This window comes from Suricata suricatta, chromosome 12, assembly GCF_006229205.1.
Source record: "Suricata suricatta isolate VVHF042 chromosome 12, meerkat_22Aug2017_6uvM2_HiC, whole genome shotgun sequence".
In the NCBI taxonomy this organism is placed as follows: Eukaryota; Metazoa; Chordata; class Mammalia; order Carnivora; family Herpestidae; genus Suricata; species Suricata suricatta.
Window position 1 is genome coordinate 95,358,048 of NC_043711.1, and position 22,497 is coordinate 95,380,544.

The 22,497-nt window shown below is 48.6% G+C and overlaps 1 protein-coding gene and 1 long non-coding RNA gene across 3 annotated transcripts in view; both read right to left on the reverse strand.

The window, feature by feature from the left end:
• UBE2V1 (ubiquitin conjugating enzyme E2 V1) overlaps positions 1 to 20,800 on the reverse strand; it is a 29,627-nt gene extending 8,827 nt beyond the window's left edge. Inside the window, exons 1-3 of one of the 2 annotated variants that reach the window (XM_029916012.1) lie at positions 20,705 to 20,786; positions 17,174 to 17,305; positions 3,395 to 3,543 (exon numbers count right to left, since the gene is read on the reverse strand). In XM_029916012.1, the coding sequence (XP_029771872.1) occupies positions 3,395 to 3,439 (45 nt within the window). In that variant the 5' untranslated portion in view covers positions 3,440 to 3,543; positions 17,174 to 17,305; positions 20,705 to 20,786. Of the gene's footprint in view, positions 1 to 3,394; positions 3,544 to 17,173; positions 17,306 to 20,704 lie in introns of both variants that reach the window. The other variant, XM_029916011.1, reaches the window with a different exon arrangement.
• Positions 1,331 to 3,388, reverse strand: LOC115273101. The gene is made up of 2 exons (XR_003900674.1): positions 2,251 to 3,388; positions 1,331 to 2,108 (listed from the first exon to the last, which is right to left on the reverse strand). It is a non-coding gene; the product is annotated as an uncharacterized LOC115273101 (long non-coding RNA).
• Positions 20,801 to 22,497: the final 1,697 nt, after the last annotated feature.

The following is a 22,497-nucleotide window of genomic DNA, read 5'->3' on the forward strand; positions in this document are numbered from 1 at the left end:
ACGAAGGACCCAGCTCGCGATGTGAATGGCGCTCGGGCTGAGACACGGCTCTGTGACCTGGCTGCTCTGTAACCTGTCCTCTGTTGGGGACAGCTGGACATGTGTTGGAATTTTGCAAAGAGCACTTAGATGACAAACTTTTGTTTTTCGGTTTGGAGAACTTGCTTTCCTTAGGGAGGGAAAAAAATACTCAAAAAGAGAACACACATTGAATTAAAGCAACTCAGTCCAAGGAGGAAAAAGGTCAAGAGCTAAGTCTCCTTCCCACGCCGGCCCCGGCCGCCAGCTCTCTTCTGAAGGCGACCACGGCCCCCAGTTTCTTGTGTGTTCCTCCAAACGTGCTGCAAACGCACAGCGGACGTCCCTCCTGCTCTCCCCACCCTCCTCAGCGGCGGCTCTCTAGCCGCCGCGCACCTTACTTCCTCCCCTTGAGTCCCATGGAGACCATCCCAGTTCAGTGCACGTGCACCTGGCTCGTGCTTTCCAACAGCTCAACAGTGCGCAGTGCGCGGTGCATCTGCTGGAAGACACTGAGGTGGTTCCAGTATTTTGCTACTGCTGAAAATGCTGATTCAATAGGTTTGTACACAGAGAGCCCTTTGGGCAACACATTTAAAAAAAAGAGGAGTATATTCCTAGAATTGGTGGGTCGCTTTTGACGGAAGATTTTCTTGTTGAGTCATACAGTAGCAAAACCATAAGAGGGTGTAAGTTACTCAAGTGTTCTATTTAGATGCTAATAATTACATTGATATTGCAGTCACAGTTTATACCTTGTATGCTAGTCATAAAATAGACTGGTCATAGGAAGCACCTAGACACAGACAGTTCCTTTTATGACTTTGCTTTTAACCTTGGGGATCCAGGGCAAGCATAACTACAAGGATTAAAAAAAAAAACAAGTCAAAAGTAAGTATTGGTGAGGGCGTGGAGAAAACAGAACCCTCCTGCACTGTTGGGTGGGAATAAAAACGGTGCAGCAGCGGCTTTGGAAAACAGTCTGACAGGTATTTAAAATGTTAAACATAAAGTTACCATATGATCCCGGCGGCTCCACGCCCAGGTACGTGCCCAAGAGAAATGAAAACATATGTCCACACAAAAGCCTGCACACAAAAATCCATAGCAGCCTTGTTCAGAATGCGCAAAAAAAAAAAAAAGGAAAGAATTCAAATATGTAGCAACTAATTAATGAGAAAAGAAAAGGTGGTCTAGCCACATAATGGAACGTTACTCCGCCACACGAAGGAATGAGCCATGGGGAAGCACTGTAACATGTATGAACCTCGAAAACATTATGCTAAATAAAAGCTCATCACAAAAGACCACATACTGTGTAATTCCATTTATATGAAACGTCCAGAACAGACATATCCAGAGACAGGAAGTGAGTGGCTGTCAAAGGGGAGGACAGGGAAGGGACGCAGAATGGGAGGGGCTGCTGATGGGGGAGGGGCCTCTCTGGGGTAATGAGAATGTTCTGAAATTAGTGGCAGGTGTGCAATTCTGAATCTAATAAAAACCACCAAACCGTGCACATTAGAAGTGTATTCTACAGGTTTCAAGTTCTGGGATACAGGAATTTTTATCTCAGGAAAGCTGTTATAAAAACAAAGAAAGAAAAGAATGCGTGGAAGGCACCTTGCATCCTAGAGCTACTCACTAGAAGTCAGCCCCCTGTGGAAAGCACTAAAGTGAAACTCAGGGTGATCCAAGGTGGTGTAGGTAGATCAGACTATTTTCAGTGGGATTCGGTGGTTCATTTTCTCCATTCCTTGTTTAGGTGTCTAATTCAGCGGTGTTTAGTGTATTTGCCATGTTGTACGCTGGGTCATTCCTAATTTGTTAGAACCTGAAAACCAGCCGGCTGATCCATAAATCTATTGAACAGCTACTGGACTCTGAGTCCTCTCAGGTGCTCTGAGAGGAAGGGGGAGGGAAGACTAGTTCTCTTCCTCAAGAAACCTAATCCATTCTCAGGAAGAGCAGAGATGGTGTGAAGGAAGCTGTGACCACACATGGACTTTCAGAGGCAGCAAGAAATGATTTCCATGAAGAAACTTGCATTTAGATCAGGTTTCCCCCAGTATTTCATAGATCTGTAAATCCTGGTTTTCAGATTAAAAAAAAAAAAAGATAAATGAGTAAAAGCAGTAAATTCAATGGGTTTTTCAAAACCCCAAAAACAAAACTACGTAGGGTCAAAAATGACTCAAGAAGGAACGTTAAATGGCAAAGCCAGTCATTCACCGTGAGTGTTTATGGCGGTCCAAGATGAGCATCAGATGGTCCTGACACTTAGTGAGCACGGCCCTCTTCCTTGCTCCAGCGGGGCCACACGCCAGGTGTCCTCCTACCGCCACAGAGCTGGCGCAGGGCCTGGGCGTGCAGCGAGAGGAAGGAACGAATGCCACCATCTTGAAGCACAAGCAGACGAAGGAAAGGTCTTGCTCCGTTCAGGCAGAATCTCCTATTGTCTGAAACAAGCGTCACCTTACAGGAATCTCTCTCTTTACTCCCACGTTAATGGACTACTTAACACTCCGGGTAATTCTCAAATGGGAACAGATGAAAACTCACAATCTGAGCAGGAGGGACAGTGTAGTACAGCGGTTAGGAACACAGGGTCTGGAGTCAGAACCCCTATGGCAATGACAAGCTAGTGACTTTGGACAAGGAACTCTACTTCTCTGTTCTGCCACCTGTAAAATGAATGTAACTACACAACAGAATGTAACTAACAACAGGTCCTCGTGAGAGTGAGAGGACGTTTCTTGGGGGTTTTACAATGGATGTAAATAAAAGTTAGCTGGCACTTAGGAAGCCCGGGAACTCTCTCAAATCATGAACTTCTAAAAGAGAGATCAATTTTCTCATCCGTGTTGTCTCTTCTTTGCCTCTGGGTCTCAAAGTGCCTGGAACAGACCAGAGCCAACCAGGCAGGCAACATGCCTTTGCTGGACAGCATCATGAACTAAGAGCCCCATGAACCTGGGACACAATGAATGAAAACCACAACCGTGAGGGAAGGCTTTTCACAGCTAGTTCAGGCGGGGCCTCCAGGAGGCTGGCTGCATCTGGAGCCCTGTTAGCTCATAAGCCCAAGAGTTTGTTCTAAACTACATCTGAAGGTGCAGTCACCTCGAACCTCGCTGTCTACGTTGTCATGTGAATTCACACTAGGTGTCTAAACAGGTTTTTGCTTACCATGGAGAGGGATTAAACAGCATCAGAGGAGGTTCAAATATATAAACTGAAACTGGTCAAAAAAGAATAGCCACATTTCAGAAAATATACCATTGGTGAGCTTTTTCCGTGATAAGGCTAGTATTTCTTAAAAGGAGGCACAGTGAATTTAAGACATTGACATTTATAGCCGTAGCTCGACGCTTACTCTTGGAGGCCCAATTATCATCCCTGTCCATCTCGTAAGTGTCATGTCTTCGTCATCTTCTAGACCCCAGCTAACTGTGCCATCGCCTACTCCTTTCTGGCCTTCTTCCAGTTCTTCCAACAGTCGAAAATTGCGAGGGACTTTTACTCCTAAAATAAATGGAAAGAAATTCAAGATACTAGCAACTCCAGGGGAGCCTGTAAGCCTAGATCTAGCTGCTCATTATTACTCCGTGGAAATACGATGCTAACATGCAAAGAGCGGCCGAAAGCCGTCGTCCCTTAAACTCGCTCACAGAGCTTCTGGTACCGACCATCGCAGCAACCGCAAGGAAGGGGCACGTGGCTCTGTTACAGGCAAAGTGACGACCGAACCCAGTCTGGAAGACACCCCACCCCCCACCTCCGTAGTTTTGATAAACTTCATCGGGAGTTTCCGTGTCTAAATGTTGATCAATATGGGTCCACGACAGATGAAAACCATCAATATTAGTACCATGAATATTAAGTGCCTTGGAAGAGAAGAGGCTGTTCCTTTTATTTTGCTCTTATGATGCCTTTCTGAGGCCAAAGGTCTGCTCATTTGCTGGAACAGACCCTCAAACTACCTCAGGAGGAACAGCCTCCATGGACGCATGAAATCAAAATGGTGTCCTCTTGATCAGCTACGAGTCACCTGAAGGCGCTAAGGATAAAATCTGCAATTATTCAAGCCACAGTTTCTCTTTTGTGAAAAAGCTCAGAGAGGGTGGCTAGTTCTCCGATGTGTTTCCAAAAACCCCCAAGCCTGGTAAGCAGCTAGCTCAGGGAAGAAACCACACAAGCCCACGCCACAGGTTCAAGCCACTTCTGGGAGTTTTCCCGAACAGAGCCGGAGCACTGAGGCCAGGTGAGGGACGAGGAGGGGAACCGCAGGGAGACCAACAGTCTTCCTGAGCCTGGGCACTAAGCAATGCCCCTAGGGAGGCTCTCCCAACCAATCCTGCCTGCTTCTCTCTCCTCCCACCTCTCTTCCTGGCATTTGAACTATTACCTCTGGAAAAAAACCCTCAAATTCAGGCAAATTCCAAGCTCTCGTTTGCCTTAAATGCTGAGCCCCCAACTGGCCAGACTCCCAGAGGTAACTGAGCAGCACTTACCACGTAAGTCTGGAGGAAAGCCCACTGCAGGGACTCCAGCCTGGGGGGTGTTCCCAGGATATCCCAGTGTTTCCCAGGGTGGGGCCTGGTGCTATTCGTTCAACTGGAAGAAACACCCGAGCATCTGCTAGAGGCCGGGCACTTTTCTAGGCAATGGGGAATAAGCAGCAAACAAAACAAAAATGCCCGCCCGTATGGAGCTTACATTCTAGCAGGAACCACATAATGAGAAAACAAAAACACGAACTATGTAGTGTGACAGCTAGGTGTGGTGTGGAGCAGGGAGTCATGGCGGGAGGAGCTACAATTTTAAACAGGATAATCAAGGAAAGCCTCATTCCCACCAGCTGTCATGGCTAAAGACCGGACGTGAAGGAGCAGGACTTCTGCACAGCTGGGAGGAGAGTCTTCCCAGCAGAGGGAACAGCCAAGTGCTAAGACCCTTGGGCAGGATCTTGCCTGCAACGTCAAACAGCAAGAGTCCAACTCAGCTAAAACCGAGTCAGTGGGATGGGAGAGCAGGAGACGGTTAAGGACTCCAGGATCTGACTCGCTTTTTCAAACAGGACCCCTCTGCCTTTAGAGGTGATCAAGTTAAAATGAGTTCACTGGGGCGCCTGGCTGGCTCAAAAGGTAGAGCATGTAACTCTTGTAAGTTCGAGCCTGATGCTGGGGATGGAGTTCCTAAAAACAAACAAACAAACAAACACAAAAAAACTAATCCAAAAACTCTTAAAAAATATATAAATAAAAAATAAAACAGGTCCATTAGGATGAGCCCTAATCCAATTTGATTGGTATCCTTATAAGAGGGAGAAATTTGGACACACAAAGAAAAACAGGGATGCTGGAGGTACGGAGAAAAGACTGTGTGAGGACACGGGGGTGGAGGGGTGGGCGGGGCGGTGGCAGCCAGCTGCAGGCCAAGGGGAGAGGTCTCAGAAGAAATAAACCTGTTGACACCTTGATCTTGGACTTCTAGCCTCCTGGACTATGAGCAAATAAATTCCTGTTGTGTGAGCCACCCAGTGTTGGTACTTTGTTACGCCACCCCTAGTAAACTAACCCAGATGCTAGGTGACATTTTAAGAAGCTTAAGAAAGTTGGAAAGGTTAGAGGCCAAGATGGTAACAATGGTTATATTTAGGTGCAAGGATTATGTATTTCTCTATTTTTTTTCATCATTTTACTTTATTCAGCATGATAACTGTATTCTTTAATCCCCATCCCCTACCTTTTCTATCTCTTCCGATTTCTTTTACCATGATCTTGATATTTACAAAATAAAACACTTAGGAACTATGCCAACTATACTCTAAACAAGGTCCTACATCTGGGCTTCAGCATTTGCTATTCCCTCTGCCTGGAACACTTTTCCTCCAGCTACCCGTCAAGCTCCCTTACCTTCTCAGGCTTCATTTATGTGACCCCTGATTGCAATAAGGATCAAGGATTCTCATTTAATGGTATTTCCTAAGTGACTAATTTTAAGTAGCCCATGTTTCTTTAAAATATTATTAAAACTTGCTCAAGCCAAATGAACCACGGCAAAGTACAATAGCTTCCATAGCTATTACTGAACGGAAGCTGAAGATGTACTTTTTTGTGTCAGGCATTTAAATCAGGCTGGATTAACTATTTCTGGTATGACTGTTTCTCTTATAAACTTTAGCAAAACTTTATGGCTCGAAACATCTCTTCATTAACAATGAGGTTTGATTAGGGAATCCTAATCTAAATGTTACAAGCTCATTACATTAGTTTCAAGCAAATAGTGAATTTGAGTTACATTTTTCTGATGTTTGGTATCTACTTGTGAAATAGGGAAAAATATATTAATTAATCCTGTACTTCCAGTAGCCATTTCTATGGGCTAGACAATTCAATTAAAGCCCACATACACAACTGAACCAAATAGGGTACCAGGTTAGCATCTGGAACAGTAACGGAGTACCACACAGGACATCGTGATTTGTGGGTGCTGCAGTACTGATATTATAGGATCATTCAACTTGCTTCAAGTTATAAAACAGGCATCAGAAGCAGTTTAAAAAACCAAAACTATACACTGGCCAGTATCTTTTAGGTAGTCAAAAACCACTCCACGTGGGAGCTGGACTAGACACACAAACATCGGGAAACTGTACTACATGCTGATTAATTACAATAAGCATTTGTTCCATTTGAACAGTAGTTCTCACACTTTTCTGGTCTCAAGACCCCTTTATATACTTTCTTAAAAATCACTGAACACTTCCAAGAGCCTTTGTTTATGTGGGTTATAGCCACTGATACTCGCCAAATTAGAAATTACAGCTGAGAGGGACACGTGGGTGGCTTAAGGCAAGTTAAGCGTCTGACTCTTCATTTCTGTTCAGGTCAGGATCTCACGGTTGGTGGGACTGCGTGGACAGCAACAAGCATGCTGGGGATTGTCTCTGTCTGCCCCTCCCCCAGTTACACACTCTCTCTCAAAATAAATTTTAAAAAAAGAGAAAAAATTTAAGAATAATTCATTTACAAATAAGCACAACGAACCACCACGCATTGCAAGATAAATATGAGAGAACTACATTTTCCAAAGAACAACAGGCAATTAGTGAGAAGAGTGGTATGGCTTTACTAATTCTCTTTAACGTCCGGCTTAAAACAGGGAGTGTTAAGAACCCAGAGGAGATGGACAGTACATGTCTATTTAAAGGGCACAGCCACTCCTTCGCTCTGGCCAAGTATCTGCAAGTCAGATTCTGTTGATGGACCGCCACTTTACAACATTTGGGGTCACCTAATTGTTCTCAAGAATCTCTTTGATCCTGGGGCCCATGGATGGCACCGTCAGTTGGGCGTCCATCTGACTCTGGATTTCAGCTCATGATCTCACAGGTTCATGAGTTCGAGTCCGACGTCGGGCTCTGTGCTGCTTGGTCTCTAAGCTGACAGCATGGAGCCTGCTTGAGATTCTCCTCCTCTCTCCTTTTCAAAAATAAATAATAAGTAACTTAAAAGAAATCTCTTTGATCCGTAACATCCTAGATTTAGCTTAGAGAATACTTTAAACCCTTTCTTTTGTCAGAGGGTAAGTAAAGATTGATAAACACTGTGCTACCTGGCATGTGCGGGTTAAGTACCCCATTAACCTTTATTTACCTAAACACAGAAGAGTTTAAGTCCACAAACTACAGCCTTAAAACAGGTCTGTTACTCTGAATTTACTTTACTAAGAAACTTTTATTTTCATTCAAAAACTGACTAAAAGCAGAGTTCAGGGAATAACGACAGCTAGCAGAAATCAGAAATTATAAAATTCTGGAGTGGTTCATTTAGTTTTTTTCTGATATTTAAACAGAAGTGGCTGATTAGCACCCAGTCAGCTGGTTTACTGAACTCGACTTGGGAAGGCACCATTCTGGGGCTCACCATGTTTAATGTGCGCAAAACTGAGCTCCCTCCACACTTCCAAGCAAAACATCCACACGTCTCAGGCCTGCAGTTCCAAGTCTGCCAGGAGCGCCGGGGCGGCTCAGTTACTCGGCTGACTCGGATTCAGGTCCTGATCTCATGGTTTGTTGGACACCAAGGGCGCAGAGGCCGCTTGAGATTCTCTCTCTTCCACTGGCATGTGCACTCTTCTCTCTCAAAACAAACTTAAAAGTTTGCCAGGCTTTCTACCTGCCTGTCCAACTTTCCCTCTATATGGATTTGTCAGTGACACACACACACACAACTCCTGTCTGTGTGGTAATATCCAACGCTCACCCAGCACCACGCTGGACCTCGCAGGGACTATGAAAGAAAACAGAAGTCTCCCTACTGGAGTACCAAGTCTCACTATGGAAACAAGATATATGCACACAAAGTTCACTGAAACAGAACAGCATCCAAACTTTGGATGATAGAAATATAACCTATCACAGAACAATTTTTTTTAAATACCTCTGAGGGCTCCTAGACCCCTCTGAATTTGATGAAAGCTAAAGAGGAGAGAGACTGGACTTTATCCCCAGAGGTACGGCGGGAGCCGCAGAAGGCTTTGAGGGGGACTAGAGATAAAGTGAACCTCCTGGGTAAGGTCCAGGGTGGGCTGTGAAGGATCAGAGGCCAGATTAGGGGTGTGCAACCATTAACCTCAGGGTGCAGAGCCAGAAGCATTTGCTCAGAGCAAACATTGTGACAGAATATCTTATCAAGGTCTTAGAGGGCCACGGGGTGGGAAACAGGAGGAATGCTACGAGACTTCAGGCAGTGCGTCTAAATCCTCATGACTGGCAGTAGCTCCCATTTTTGCCATGTGACAGAAAAATAACTGGCTGGTACACGGCAGGCTTTACATAAGTATTTGTTGAAAAATCCAATATTGGGGTGGGGGAGAGAATAAAAAGGTACACAAACCCCATTACATAAAAAGGAATGGTAGGGCGTCTGGGTGGCTCAAAGCATCAACTTTGGCTCGGGTCATGATCTTGTGGTTTGTGGGTTCGAGCCCCACATTGGGCTCTGTACAACCAACACGGAGCACACTTTGGATCCTCTGTTTCACCACTCTGTTCTTCCCCCACTCTGCGTGCGTGTGCTCTCTCTCTCTCAAATAAATAAATAAACTTAAAAAAAAAAAGCACAAAGTCATCCATGCTTCCTTATATGGTATAAATGACATAAATTATCTTTAGATGTCACAGACATACAATCATGAGAATACCTAGTATACCATTCTAATTTTTTTTAAAGGTTTTATTTCTAAGTAATCTTTTTAAAGTAGATTTTAAGTAATCTACACCCAACGTGGGGCTCGAACTTACAACCCCAAGATCAAGAGTCGCATGCTCTACCGACTGAGCCAGTTAGGTGTCCCAGACAGAGTGTGAGCAGGGGAGGGGCAGAGAGAGGAGACACGGAATCTGAAACAGGCTCCAGGCTCTGAGCTGTCAGCCCAGAGCCCAATGTGGGGCTTGAACTCATGAACCACAGATCATGACCTGAGCTGAAGTTGGATGCTTAACCGACTGAGCCACCCAGGTGCCCGTCTTATTTATTTTTGAGAGAGAGAGCACACACAAGCCAGGGAGGGCACTGAGAGGGGGACCATGGGTCCCGAGTAGGCTCTGTGCTGACAGCAGACCACCTGATGTGGGGCCTGAACTCAGGAACCATGAGATATCATGACCTGAGCTGAAGTGAGACACTTAACCCACAGAGCCAGCCAGGCGCCACACCATTCTATTTTTTAAAAGCTTGTCAGAGCAATGGCTAAGTTATCGCCCACAAAAGAGAATCAGAGTGTACTCTAGCGGAAAGTCTATAATCTTTCCACAGAGGATTAAGAGCACAGATCTGGGATCAAGTCTTGGCTCCACAGCTTCCTAGTCATCTAGCTGTGGTGACTGTACCTGTCACCTCCGCAAACAAGGATGCCATCACTCCCTGCCTCTATGGGTGGCGGGGAGGGATCAATGAGATGAAGCCTGTGGTGCTGTGTGTCGTATGTGGCAGAGTAATTTTTCTGTAGAATCACCTTCATTAGCACACTGTTATCACTGATCATAAATAAAAACCCCTTCACTTGACCCCCATATCCCTTCCAACCACCATCACATTTCTCTGTTCCTTCTTAGCAAAAAACCTCAAAAGGGCTGACTTGACTCTGTCTGACATTCTTCACCTACTTGCACCTTCTCTAATCAGCCCTTTCCACCTCATCCCTCACCAAGCCCACCCTGGGCAGGGGCACCAGGAGCACCCCAGCCACGTTTTGGGCTCCCACCCCCACTTCCTGGAGCTCCAGGGGCAATGCCAGGGCTTGCCTGGGCCTCGGAGGTTCTCTTCCTACCTCACTGGCTGCTTGGCCGCACCTCCCCGACCTCCGGGCAGCGCCCCTGGCCCTCTGCCTGCCTTTCCGTCCACCCTACTTAGCCATCCCCATGCGATTTTACCCAAACCAACGAGGCTGGAGGCTTTCCAGTTTACATTTCCAATCAACAGCATTCCTGACACCTCCATGTAATGCCTACTAAGACTCTCCAACTTAGAATACTTCCACACAGAACTCTCTGTACTCCTCTAAAAACACAAAAACAGCCCACTCCTCGATCTCAGAATGTGGCACATTTACCAGATTGCTCTGGCCACACATCTGGGAGCAGAGATGAGAAATTTCTCCCTTAAGTCCTATACCCAACTCGTTTCCAGATATACTCCAAACACGGTCCATTTCCGCCATCTCCACTGGGATCCCTGCAGTCCGTGCCCTCTCTGCTTCCTAACTTGGTTGCTCAGCCTGCTTGGCTTCTACCTGCAGTCTAGTCTCCACGATGAGCTTTTAAAAAAGCAAGTTCACTTCCATCACTCAGCCAACTGGCCCTCCAACTGGCCCAGCGCACAGCCTCCAGAGCACCACCTGCCCCTCCAGCGTCATTTCCTGCCACCGGCTCCCTGGCCCCTCGTCCTCTATCAGTCACACCACGTCTCTTTCAGTTCCTGAACAAATGGTCAACCTCACTTCTCTGCTTTTGCACATGCTCTTCCCTCATCCTGGGATTCTCTGAATGGCCGGGGGGCTGGCTCACTCATTCCTCACTAAGGTCGAACTTCGCACTGCCTTATCTTGCTTTCTTTTCTTTTTCTTTAAAAATTTTTTAATCTTTATTTATTTTTGAGAGAGAGAGACACACACACACAGAACGTGAGCGGGGGACGGTCAGAGAGGGAGGGAGACACAGAATCAGAAGCAGGCTCCAGACTCTGAGCAAATGGTCAACACAGAGCCCAATGCGGAGCTTGAACCCACGAACCGAGAGATCATGACCTGAGCTGAAGTCAGCCGCTTAAACGACTGAGCCACCCAAGCGCCCCTCTTTTTCTTTTTTTTAGGTTTTTTAACGCTTATTTATTTTTTGAGAAACAGAGACAGAGCATGAGCAGGGGAGGGCAGAGAGGGAGACACAGAATCTGAAGCAGGCTCTAGGCTCCGAGCTGTCAGCACAGAGCCTGACACGGGGCTCCAACCCACGAACTGCAAGATCATGACCTGAGCCAAAGTCGGACATGTATCCAACTGAGCCACCCAGGCGCCCTATCTTGCTTTATCTTTCTCCACAGTGCTCATTACCACTTGACATTTTAAATATATTCATTTCGACTTCATTAGTTGTTAACTGCCTCTCCTTGTCTGAACAAAGATAAGCTCCAGGATAGCAAAACCTTGTCTCTTGTGTTCACTCCAAATCTCCAACCCCTTAAGGAGTGCTCTGTCAGAGTACGCACTCAAATGCTTGCTGAATGAATGAATGGGTGGCTGGGTGCTAGCAAGGAATCTTATTTTAGAACGAACAATGTTCGATGTCACAAAATTCTACCTCTGGTTTGTTTCTGCACGGAAACATTCATAGCACTATTAAAAGAAAGTCTTCATATTATAAAGATTATCAAAGGGGCTTAGTATGGATTTTAAGTAGCCCAAGGAAAGTTATACATGGTATTCTAAATGATCTTGAGAATAGGAATCTTAGGTTAGAAACCAGCCAGTATATACAGGTCTCCTCAGAGACCCCTCTCACATACCTTTACCCTCACACAGTGTCTGTGCTGGGCCTCTTCTTTTTCTTTAAATCCTATTTTCTTTCCTTTTTATTGTCTGACTCACTCTCGGAGCTTCTCCAGTTAGAGCTGTGACTCATTCAATCCTGCCTCTCCTGAATCTGGTATGTTACCTGTCATATAATGGTACTTAATAAATGTCTCCAGATTGGAGAAACAGCACCAGCTTTTCCCTTTTGTTTTTTAATGTTTGTTTGTTTGTTTATTACGAGAAAGAAGAGGGTCAGCAGGGGAGGAGCAGGGGAGGAGCAGGGGGAGGGAGGGAGAGAGGGAGAGAGGGAGGGAGAGAGAGATAGAGAGAGAGAGAGAGAGAGAGAGCGAGCGAGCGAGCGAGCGGAGAGAATCCCAAACAGGCTCTGCGCCATCAGCGCAAAGTGTGACACAGGGATCAATCCCACAGACTGGGACATCATGACCTGAGCCAAAATCGAGTGGGACGCGGAACCAACTGAGCCACCCAGGCGCCCCAACTCTTCCCTTCCTACTGTAAACTCTACCATGGTCTATGTGGCCAAAATACTGAACACCACTACCAAGTAACGGAGATACCTCATGTCTACTGAAATCATTAAAAATTGATAACTAGTTTTTTTAAATCAAGTATAATAGAGACTTTCAGGGAAGCCTACATTTTTTTTAAATGAAGGAAAACTGTTTTTTCTTAATCCAAACCACACAAGTCAAAGGATTCTTCACTACAAAATGACCTTTGTTTCATAAAATACATATGAAGCATGTTACTGATACTCTAAACCATTTAGAAACTGTATATGAAGGGGGCACCTGGGTGGCTCAGTCAGTTAAGCATCCGACTTCGGCTCAGGTCATGATCTTGAGGTTCATGGGTTTGAGCCCCACGTTGGGCTCTGTGCTGACAAGCTCAGAGCCTGGAGCCTGTCTTCGTATACTGTGTCTCCCTCTCTCTCTGACCCTCCCCTGCCCACGCTGTCTCTCCCTCTCTCTCAAAAATAAATGAAACATTAAAAAAAAAAAAAAAACCTGTTACTCTAAGCCATTTAGAAACTGTATATTAGGCTATTACATCAATATTTTCTACAAAGCAAGCACATTTGACTCCAAATGGCCTGACTATGCCCTAATGCTAGAACGTCAGGGGCTATGCAGAGATATAAATCCAAATATTGGTTGAGCTTAGGCGTGTGTGACTGGCTCAGTCGGTAAAACATATAACTCTTAATCTTGGGGCTGTGAGTTTGAGCCCCACATTGGGTAGATATTACCTAAAAATAAAATATTATAGGCGCCTGGGTGGCTCAGTCGGTGGTTGAGCGTCCAAATTTGGCTCAGGTCATGATCCCATGGTTCATGGTTCGAGCCCCGTGTTGGGTTCTGTGCTGACAGCTCAGAGCCCGAGCCTGCTTCAGATTCTGTGTCTCTCTTTCTCTCCACCCCACCCCCACTCAGGCTGTATCTCTCTCTCTCAAAAATAAATAAACGTAAAAAAAAATATTAAATAAATAAATGGATCCTACAGATCTTGTGAGTGAACCAGTAATGAGTTAGAACTTCATCCCATCCCAAATGGGAGAGTTTAAGCTTAAAATCATGATACATTAATTTTAACCTAGGATTTCAGTGAATATATATAAATGTCTATTTTTGAGAGAGAGCACGAGCAGGGAAGGAGCACAGGAAGAGGAAGACAGAGAATCCCAAGCAGGCTCCGCGCTGTCAGCACAAAGCCTGATGTAGAGCTTCAACTCATGAACTGTGAGACCATCAGCTGAGCAAAAACCAACTGGACACTTAACGGACTCAGACACCCAGGTGCTCCTTCAATGAATGTATTTAAAAATTAAATCCACACATACCAAAGAACAGAAGCAGAACAGATCAGAAAAACTTAAAGGATATTCTAATACATGTTTAATTTCTATGGCATTTTAATCTACCGAGTCAACCTAAATTTTAAGATTCCTCATATCTGTGTGTGAATCTGACACCAAAAGACAGCTGGAGAAACAGCTTCAAGGGGCAAAACAGAGGAAGTCAAAGTGAACTCTTGCTAATCTTAATACACTATTAAAAGGATAACATGAAAATGTTAAGATAACTTCACCAAGGTGCTAAAACACCACAGTAATCCAAGATTTTTAAAAAGAAAATATTTGTTCCTGTTACTTCAGAATTCTTTCCAGAAGGATTTTTCCTGGATCTGTGTCAGTATCAAAAGTCAGCCAGCTATTCTCCTGGCTAAATATAAACTGAAAAGTCAGCAGCTGCAGGATATTACAAAGAAAATATGACAACCAGGTTGAAAACGCATGAATATTTGATAGGCTTTTACACCATGTCATAGTAAAACATTTAATGCGGTAATGTGAAACACAGCAACATATTAAAATATTTGTGGTACAAAATGGACCTGAAGCCCCTTTAAAACATCTTTTGGGGAAACCAGGGCCACGAGGCAGCAGCTACTCTACAGCATGCCAATCTTGGAAACCCCTGGCCTGACCAAGCCTCATAACATTTCTCCTGAAAGCTGCCAGCTAAAACTCGTTTGGTTGCCTATTTTAGGAAGAGAGTGAACTAGGAGTCGGGTACTGCTTCTGTCTTGGAAAATAAGGAGGCCTGGAGGGTGATGCCCCAGCTTCAATGTTCCCGAAAAGTCGACAGAAAGTTGGCAGCACGTAACTTTTATTCCTGAGCAACTGGCAAGTGCAGCCTGGCTCCCCAGTCAGTGCCCGCCCAGAGGGAGTGTTCCCTCTCCTCTATGGTAATGGTCCTCCACGTGGGGTCCCCAGACCTGCAGCCCACCCGTCACCTGGGAACTTCACTAGAAGCGTAAATTCGCAGGCCCCCGCCCGGACACCACAACACACAGAACTCCTGACTCTGGAACTCAAAGGGTGGAGTCCAGCCACAGAGCAAGCAATCCTGGTGATGCGCATGCATGCTCGGTTAAGAACTGCCAATCCAGGGGGAGAAACACTGGCAATCTATCTTTACCGTCCTGACAATGGGACAACAAACAGCTGGTGACAAAATACAAGACCTTATGTTTCTCTGACACTAGGGTGACCAGGGACAAGGACCAGGTTTTCTGACAAGGGTGGAGACAAAGAGTAAAATGTGGGAAGTGCATCAGGACAGTTATGGAAAGAGAGGACAGAGTTAAGTCTCTGCTACAGTCCCTCTAGAACTACCAACTAAGCAGGGCAAGGGCTTTCCTTTTTGAAAAGCTGAAAAGCCACTTTTGCTTCTTCCTTATCAGACACGCTGTTCCTCCAAATCTGTCAAATTTATGTATTTGGCTACACTGAGGTGAGACCTTTGATTGATTCACTGCAACAGTCAACCAATATTTACTGAGCACCTACAATGTCAGGGACGATGCTGAGTGCCAGGGACATAGGAGTGGGAGCAGGGAAGGGGCAGAGAGAAAGGGAGACAGAATCCGAAGCAGGCTCCAGGCTCTGAGCTGTCAGCACCGAGCCCGACGTGGGGCTTGAAAGCACGAACCTTGAGATCATGACCTGAGTCGAAGTTGGACACTTAACTGACTGAGCCACCCAGGCGCCCCAAGGTGAGTGCTTTAGAAGAACAGAGGAGAGATGTGACAATGACTCAGAAGACTACACTGAATGGGGGTAGTTAGGGATGGCCTTTCTGAAGAGTGGAGACCTGAAGATCTAGAGGCAGAGCGTTCCCAAAGGGGTTAGAGCAAGAGCAGAGGTGTACATGATACCATGTGAGGTCAGGGGGTGGGCAAGGCCAAGACCACAGAGGGCCATCTGTGCCCCCAGAAAAGAGAATGATTTGCTTCTAAGCGCACGGTGAGGCTTTCCGCAGAGGAGTGGCGGTTTCTGCTTTCAGTCTGCAAGAGTTCATGTGCCTCCTCTAGAGAATGGACTGGAAACGGGCAGGACTGGAAGCTGGCTTCTGCAGTCTTCCAGGGAAAAGAGAGATGGAGAGGAGGATTTGGCATCTTTTGTTGAGTTACACCTGCTGGGCTTGCGATGGGTGGGTGGAAGGGTGAGGAAAGAACCCTACCTGAGGGCCACAATGTCCACCCAGGAGAGATCCTTGGCCGAGTCGGAAATGCCGACAGACCTGTGAGTGTGAGAGGCCTCGCTGGAGAGAAGGCAGTGGGGGCAGGAAGAATGACATGGCCAAGAGCAGGTGCCCTGGAGCAGAGCTGTCCCAGCTTCCGCAGCCTCGCTCCCCTGTCACTGGCTCTGCGCCCCAGGCAAGTCCCTTCCCTTCTCTGGGCCTATTCTCTCAGCTTCATGACAGACACCTGTCTCAAAGTACTGCCTGGAGGAATGAGATAACGTAACTCGACCGAATTTAATATAGTGTTTAGCACATAGTGAGCCCCAGAAGCGCACTTTACAAAGAAGTCTAGGGACGCCTCGGTGGCTCAGCTGGCTAAGCGTCCGGCTTCGGCTGATCTCGTGGTTTGTGAGTTCGGGCCCCACGTCAGGCTCTGTGCTGACAGCTCAGAGCCTGGAGGCCCTGCTTCAGATTGTGTCTTCCTCTCTGCCCCTCTCATGCTCATGTTCTGTCTCTCAGTAATAAACAGACACTAAAATAAATTAAAAAAAAAAACAATAAAAAGAAGTCTGAAGGGCCTGCATGTAATGGAAGACAAGGTCCTACTTCGTAGATGACATGGGGAGGCCCAAGCCCAGTGCGTAGAAGGCACTGAGTGCAAGGTATAAGAGAGAACTTCCTTAAAAGTGGACTTTGCTCTCGCTGGACGGCACATTACCCAGATGGGACACACAGTGGCCGGGAATGCTGTCACAAGGGCTCTGCTACCTACAGCCGGCAGACCCTTCCTTCTCTTTAAAGCCGTTTCTCATACCAAGATCAAACACCCCCAAACCTAGGAAGAGCATATGCTAAATTCCACGCCTTTCCATTTCTTTCCTAAGGCAGTGGAGAGGGCTAGGGAGGGAGGGACATGGAGCTCTAGTCCGAGTGCCGCCGCTCAGCAAAGCTGTGGGGACGATACTTTCTCTGCTGAGCTCATCAGACTGTGGAGCATTGCACGAGATGCCGCAACAGGTGAGTCAAATTACCCGGAAAACTCTGAAGTGTTTCAGTGTTAAATGTTTACTCCACTGCTCTGCACGTCACTGGGGCCTTTTCCGAATTAAACAGAGGGCTCCTGACTTCACGTTCTGTATTCCACTTTCATCAAAGTACTGCAGCTGCAATTCGGGTGAGAGAGAGAAGGGGAAGGACAGAGCACACGGCGGAGTGAAAGGTACGGTTTGAAAGTTACCACGAAGGGGGACAAGTCCCACTCATCACAGTTAACCTTGGGAATCCCTAAAGAGAGCCACGCTGTCCCGGACCACCATGACGCCCTTTGCCCCCCATCGCGGAGCAGAGCGCTCCCGCGGAGCACCAGGTAGGCGAGGCACCTCTCTGGATGCAGAGCCCACGCCATCCATACAGAAGGCGGCCGGTGACAAGCAGCACAAGACACTCACAGAGCGAGTCACACAGGAACGAGACCAAGTTCCCGGACTGCAGGGTCTCCTGTTCCACCTCCGGCTCTCTGGGGACACCCCTGAATGGAATGGAAAGCCACGCAACCTCCACGGTGGAATCCACATGCGTGAGGCGTAGGGGAGGCTGCTCCAGCCCCATGCCTGGTCCGGGGCTGCTCTTCGGGCACTCGGGGTTCCTGGTTAACTGTCGGGCAAGCCTGTGGGATGCTGGCTGAGGGGAAGGACCTGGAAGCCCAGGGCTCAAGGTCCCACAGTCCTGGCCCTGGCAGAGGAAGTCACCGGTCACGGCACAGGCACCCCGAGGGATTCTCGGGGGCTTCTCACAGGACCCCCTCCAGGGTCATGCGGAACTCACGCACCGCAGGACCAGGGGAGAAGCCAAGGTGCTGAAAGCCGTGCCCACAAAAAAATGAAGGTCAGCCCTTTACAGGAACTCAAAGGCTTCAAAGCTGTTTCCTGGCAACTCGGGGCACAGGTTAACCAAGTGGCTGGTTCAGACCCTGACTAAGGATGGCCTCAGGGCCCCTGGCACGTCAGAGAGACTTCTCAGCATTAGAAAGCAGAGCCTGACCGCTCATTTTGGTTTAACCCAAGTAAGGCCCTTCTGCGTCTACTCGTGCCTTCAGGGCAGGGGCACAGGTCCGGTCTGGTCATTTCCCTCCTTCAGGACTTGTTCGTTTATTCATTCATTCATTCATTCACTCACTCACTCAACAAACAGTTACTGACTGCCTACTTCCAACCGGTCACTTACTCAATGGCTTCCCCTCACACGTAACAAAGCCCAAAGCCAGCTCTTCGACTCACCTTCTAATGAGCCTCTCTGCCAATGCCCTGAGCTTGGCCCTGCCACAAGGCCTCTGCACCCGGGGCCCCCACCTCCCCTGCCTGTGAGACACAGGGACACCAGGTGGTCGTTTCTACCAGCTCTAGCGCCAGCTCCCCAGAGGAGCCCTCCCTGATCGTGTCCCCACACTGTCACCCAACAGTTTCCTGGGCAGCACTAACTCCCCATCACCGCCTCCTCCAGTGGCCTTCTCCCCGACTAGAGTGGAAGCGCCCCAAGGACAGGGCCGTGTCCCTCGTCTCCATCCACAATCCGTTGATAAACAGACAAAGGGCTTTGCGGGGGCTCATCTTAGAGCACCTCTCGGCCTGTCCAGTGTCACCCCAACCAGGCCGAGGCTGTCTGACTCTGCAAGAGCCCCTGTGAGGCAACCTCCAACGGGCAGGGCCCGACCCAGACTGCGGGCGGCCCATCTCAGGTGCCCACACACAGGGAGGAGCTGCTGGCTGTCGCGGGCACACTGCACCCCCTTCCTGGCAACCCGATGGGGTGCTGTTATGGTGAGAAGTTGCCCCCGGCAGCCGGGCCTGACTCAGCCCCTCTCCTCTGCGGCAGCATCTTTAAAAAAAAAAAAAAAAAAAAAAAAAAAAAAGCGAATGGACTCAGCACCATTTTGGTTAAAACCAAAATCTGGGAAAAGGATGTGTGGTCTCCTCGACCCCCTGGGAGGACCCCGCAGCTCTGAGTATAAAAGGGCAGCTTGTGACAGGTCACTTCAGTCCCATCCCACTTCTGCCACCAAAACAGACAGGGGTGGCTCCCTGGGATCCCCAACCCCCCCCCTCACAGTGCTCATGTGTGGTCTTGACCGGCTAGAGGATCTCAGTACCCAGGCTGCCAGCCCTGTCTGCTCCCTTCATCAGAAGCCACCCATGTCACCCCACCCAGGGGACCTCCTTGGCCAGCAGGTGCAGCCCCCTCCCCGTCTTCCCCCAAACCCTGCACTTCCAGAATCCCTCCACCTCACCAGCATCTCTGGGGGACCTTCCCCAGCTAATCCTCACCCTACCTCCTCAAGCAAAGGCCCCCCAAGTCCGCCCCCTGGTGCCCATGTGAGGACTATTAAGTCCGAAACGGACTCTCCAGGATTCGATCCTCTGGCCCATCTAAGGGCAGTGGAACAGGGAACCCAGTCTCCAAATACAGGCTGCTTCCCTTTACCCACCAGAGAGTAGAAGAACTCCCCCTCCCCCGAGCCCCCTTCTCCCCTCCTCTGCTTCCTGGAGGCGGGGATTGGCTCAGCCTTCCTGCCCCAGTCACCCAGGGATCTCATATCATTTGTTCCTCGCCTCATTCCCATGCACTCAATAAGGAGCTTCTGGGCTGAACCCCCATCACCTTCTACCAGCATCCACAGGAGCGGAAGGGACTGACAGGCCCCATAAAACAGACATATTAGAGATCCCTTGACCTCCCGCCCCGGACAGGTGCCTCCAGGGCTCCCAATTCGTCTATTCTTCACCCAGTGTCGAAAGTTTCCACCGCGGCCCCACTCAGAGCTTGGCTCCTGAAACCTAACATGTCTCCTCAAATAAAAGCCTGATAATGACGGGGTCACTTCCCTTTGGAATCTGAGAGATCGTTTTCTCACTTAATCCCCCAGCTCCGGCAGAAACAGTCACGCCAAGACGCCCCCTTTCCAGTCGACACAGAGACTTCCTCAGCTAACCCCCTCCCCCAAACTAACGCTGGAGCCGTCCCCTTAACCAATGGAGGATCCTCGGTCACCTCCTGAGATCGTGTTCTTCTCCCATCCATCCTAAGGGGTTCTCCGAAGTCCTCGCCAAACGGACATCCCAAGGCTGCCCCCTCGCTCGGACCTCCATCACCCAGGAAGGGGCTCTCATCCATTCAGGGGCGCCTTCTATCCTCTAGGGGACCCCTGGGTCTCCCCCAGAGCCGCCAGCCTCGTCTCCTGAGAAATGCCTCTGGGCTCGCCCCTCGACAGCTCCGGCCGCTCAGCATTGCCTCGGGCCCGGGTCCTTCCTCTCAACAGGGCCCTCACACCGCCGGGGGAAGCCGGTGAGCCCCGCCGCGCCGCCCACAGGCCCCTCAGGCCCCCGCCCGTGCTTCCGGCCACCGCCTGCTCCTCCTCCCCGCTCAGGCCGCCCGGGTCGCCGCCGCGGAGCCCAGCGGCCACAGGCAGCGCACAGGCCCTGGCCCCGCTGCTAGGGCCCTCGCGGGTCACCAGTCCCTGGCCCAAGCCCGCGTCCCCTCGGCCAGCAGGGCCCGGCGCCCCAGCTCACCCGAGCCCGTGGTGGCTGCCATCTTGCGTCGCTGTCGCTCGAAGGCCGGCCCCTTCTTCACCCCCCACCCGTTTCCCCGGGCCCTTCTGCGCAGGCGCGCGCGCCTGCGTAGACAACACCGCTGACGCCTGCTGCTCCGACCGCGCGACCCGTTGCCGGGATGGGGTTTTTTTCCCCCTGCCTTTTCAGAGGGAGGATGCATGATTTGCGTGCGGGAGGGCCCAGCAACCTGCATGTCCCTACGGGCTCGGGTGCGAGGGAGTTACTGAGGTGCTTGGTGAGAAGGGCAGGGGTGATCTGACTTGGGAGGACGCGATTGTGAAAGATACGGAAGAAAAGAAAGCTTAAAAACATTACCTGTTTCGCTGCGAGCACTTTCCTGTCTACTTGGATCCTCACGATATTTCTACCAGGGACAGAGAATGTTTTGGGGCATTAAGTTGTCAGGGAAAGCACTCACTCATTCATTTATTCACTCATCAATCCATTTATTCATCCAAAGAAACATTTACTAAGAACTATTATGTGCTAGGCGCTTTGCTAGGTTTTGGAAATGGATACAGTCTGCGCTGTGGGCTTACATTTTATTTTATTTTAAAAAACATTTTTAATGTTTATTTATTTTTGAGAGAGAGAATGCAAGCGGGGGGGGGGGGGACAATGAGAGAGGGAGACAAAGAATCTGAAACAGGCGCAGGGCTCGAACTCATGATCCACAAGATCATGACCTGAGCTGAAGTTGGACGCTCAACCAACTGAGCCACCCAGATGCCCAGTGGGCTTACATTCTGGTTGGAGATAGCAAGTTAACAATGAAATAGGAAAGACTATAACTATGACAGGGTGAAGAGTAAAGAGGAATGGGCAGCAGTGGCCTCCTAAAGTGGTCACATTTCAACTGAAACTGAAGGATTAGGAGATAGAGGGAGCAGCATGTGCAAAGGTCCCACAGACACATATTTGCAAATATATGTTAAATCCAAGAAGGGACTGCTCCTTTATCATAAATGGTCTTAGATGCCCTGATACAGATATAGAAACAAGCTGAGAGAGGTAAAGGGACTGGCTCAAGGTCATACAGCTGAACACTGGCAGAGGAAGGACAGGACTTTCAGTACAGAGAAACAAGGGAATGAGAAACCCTCATCCAGCACATCCAATGCATCGCCTGGTTCTGCCAGCAGTGCCTTCTAAGCATTTCTCAGTTCTATTTCTCTTACTTAGAGGAGGCTGTCCTTGTCTCCCATTTGGATGACTTCAGCACCCTTTATTCCTGCCCCGAGGGTCGAGTCTCTGTGGCAGGCAGAATTTGCTCAAAATTTGGTTAAATCTTTCAGTGGCTCCCCATTTTTATGTGATAAGACACAGACTCTACAAGTCACGTGACCGCAGAATGCTCACCCAACACAGACAAGCATCAGATTGAAAGGAGGCCCGGTATAATCTTGCCAGGACAACACGACTCTTCTGGGCAAACTGTGGTGGATGGCCACCCTAACCAAAGGCCTAGGGCCAAGACCAGTAAGACACCTGTGAAGTGTCTAGGGCTTTCACTTAGCCTCTTTTAAGGAGACTTTTAAGTCTCAGTTCTGCCCTTGCAAGATCCTGCGAGTGAATATTTCCCTAAAATTTGCACCGTGGGTGCCTCTTTCCCCCCTCCTTAACACAGCCTGTACCTCTGAGACTTGCCTGTACCTCTCCAGCTACACTGGCCCTTTTTGAGTCCTCTGCAACACGTGTCCTCTCCCTCCTCAGGGCTTTTGCCTGTGCTATTCTGGCTCTTCAGTTCTTAG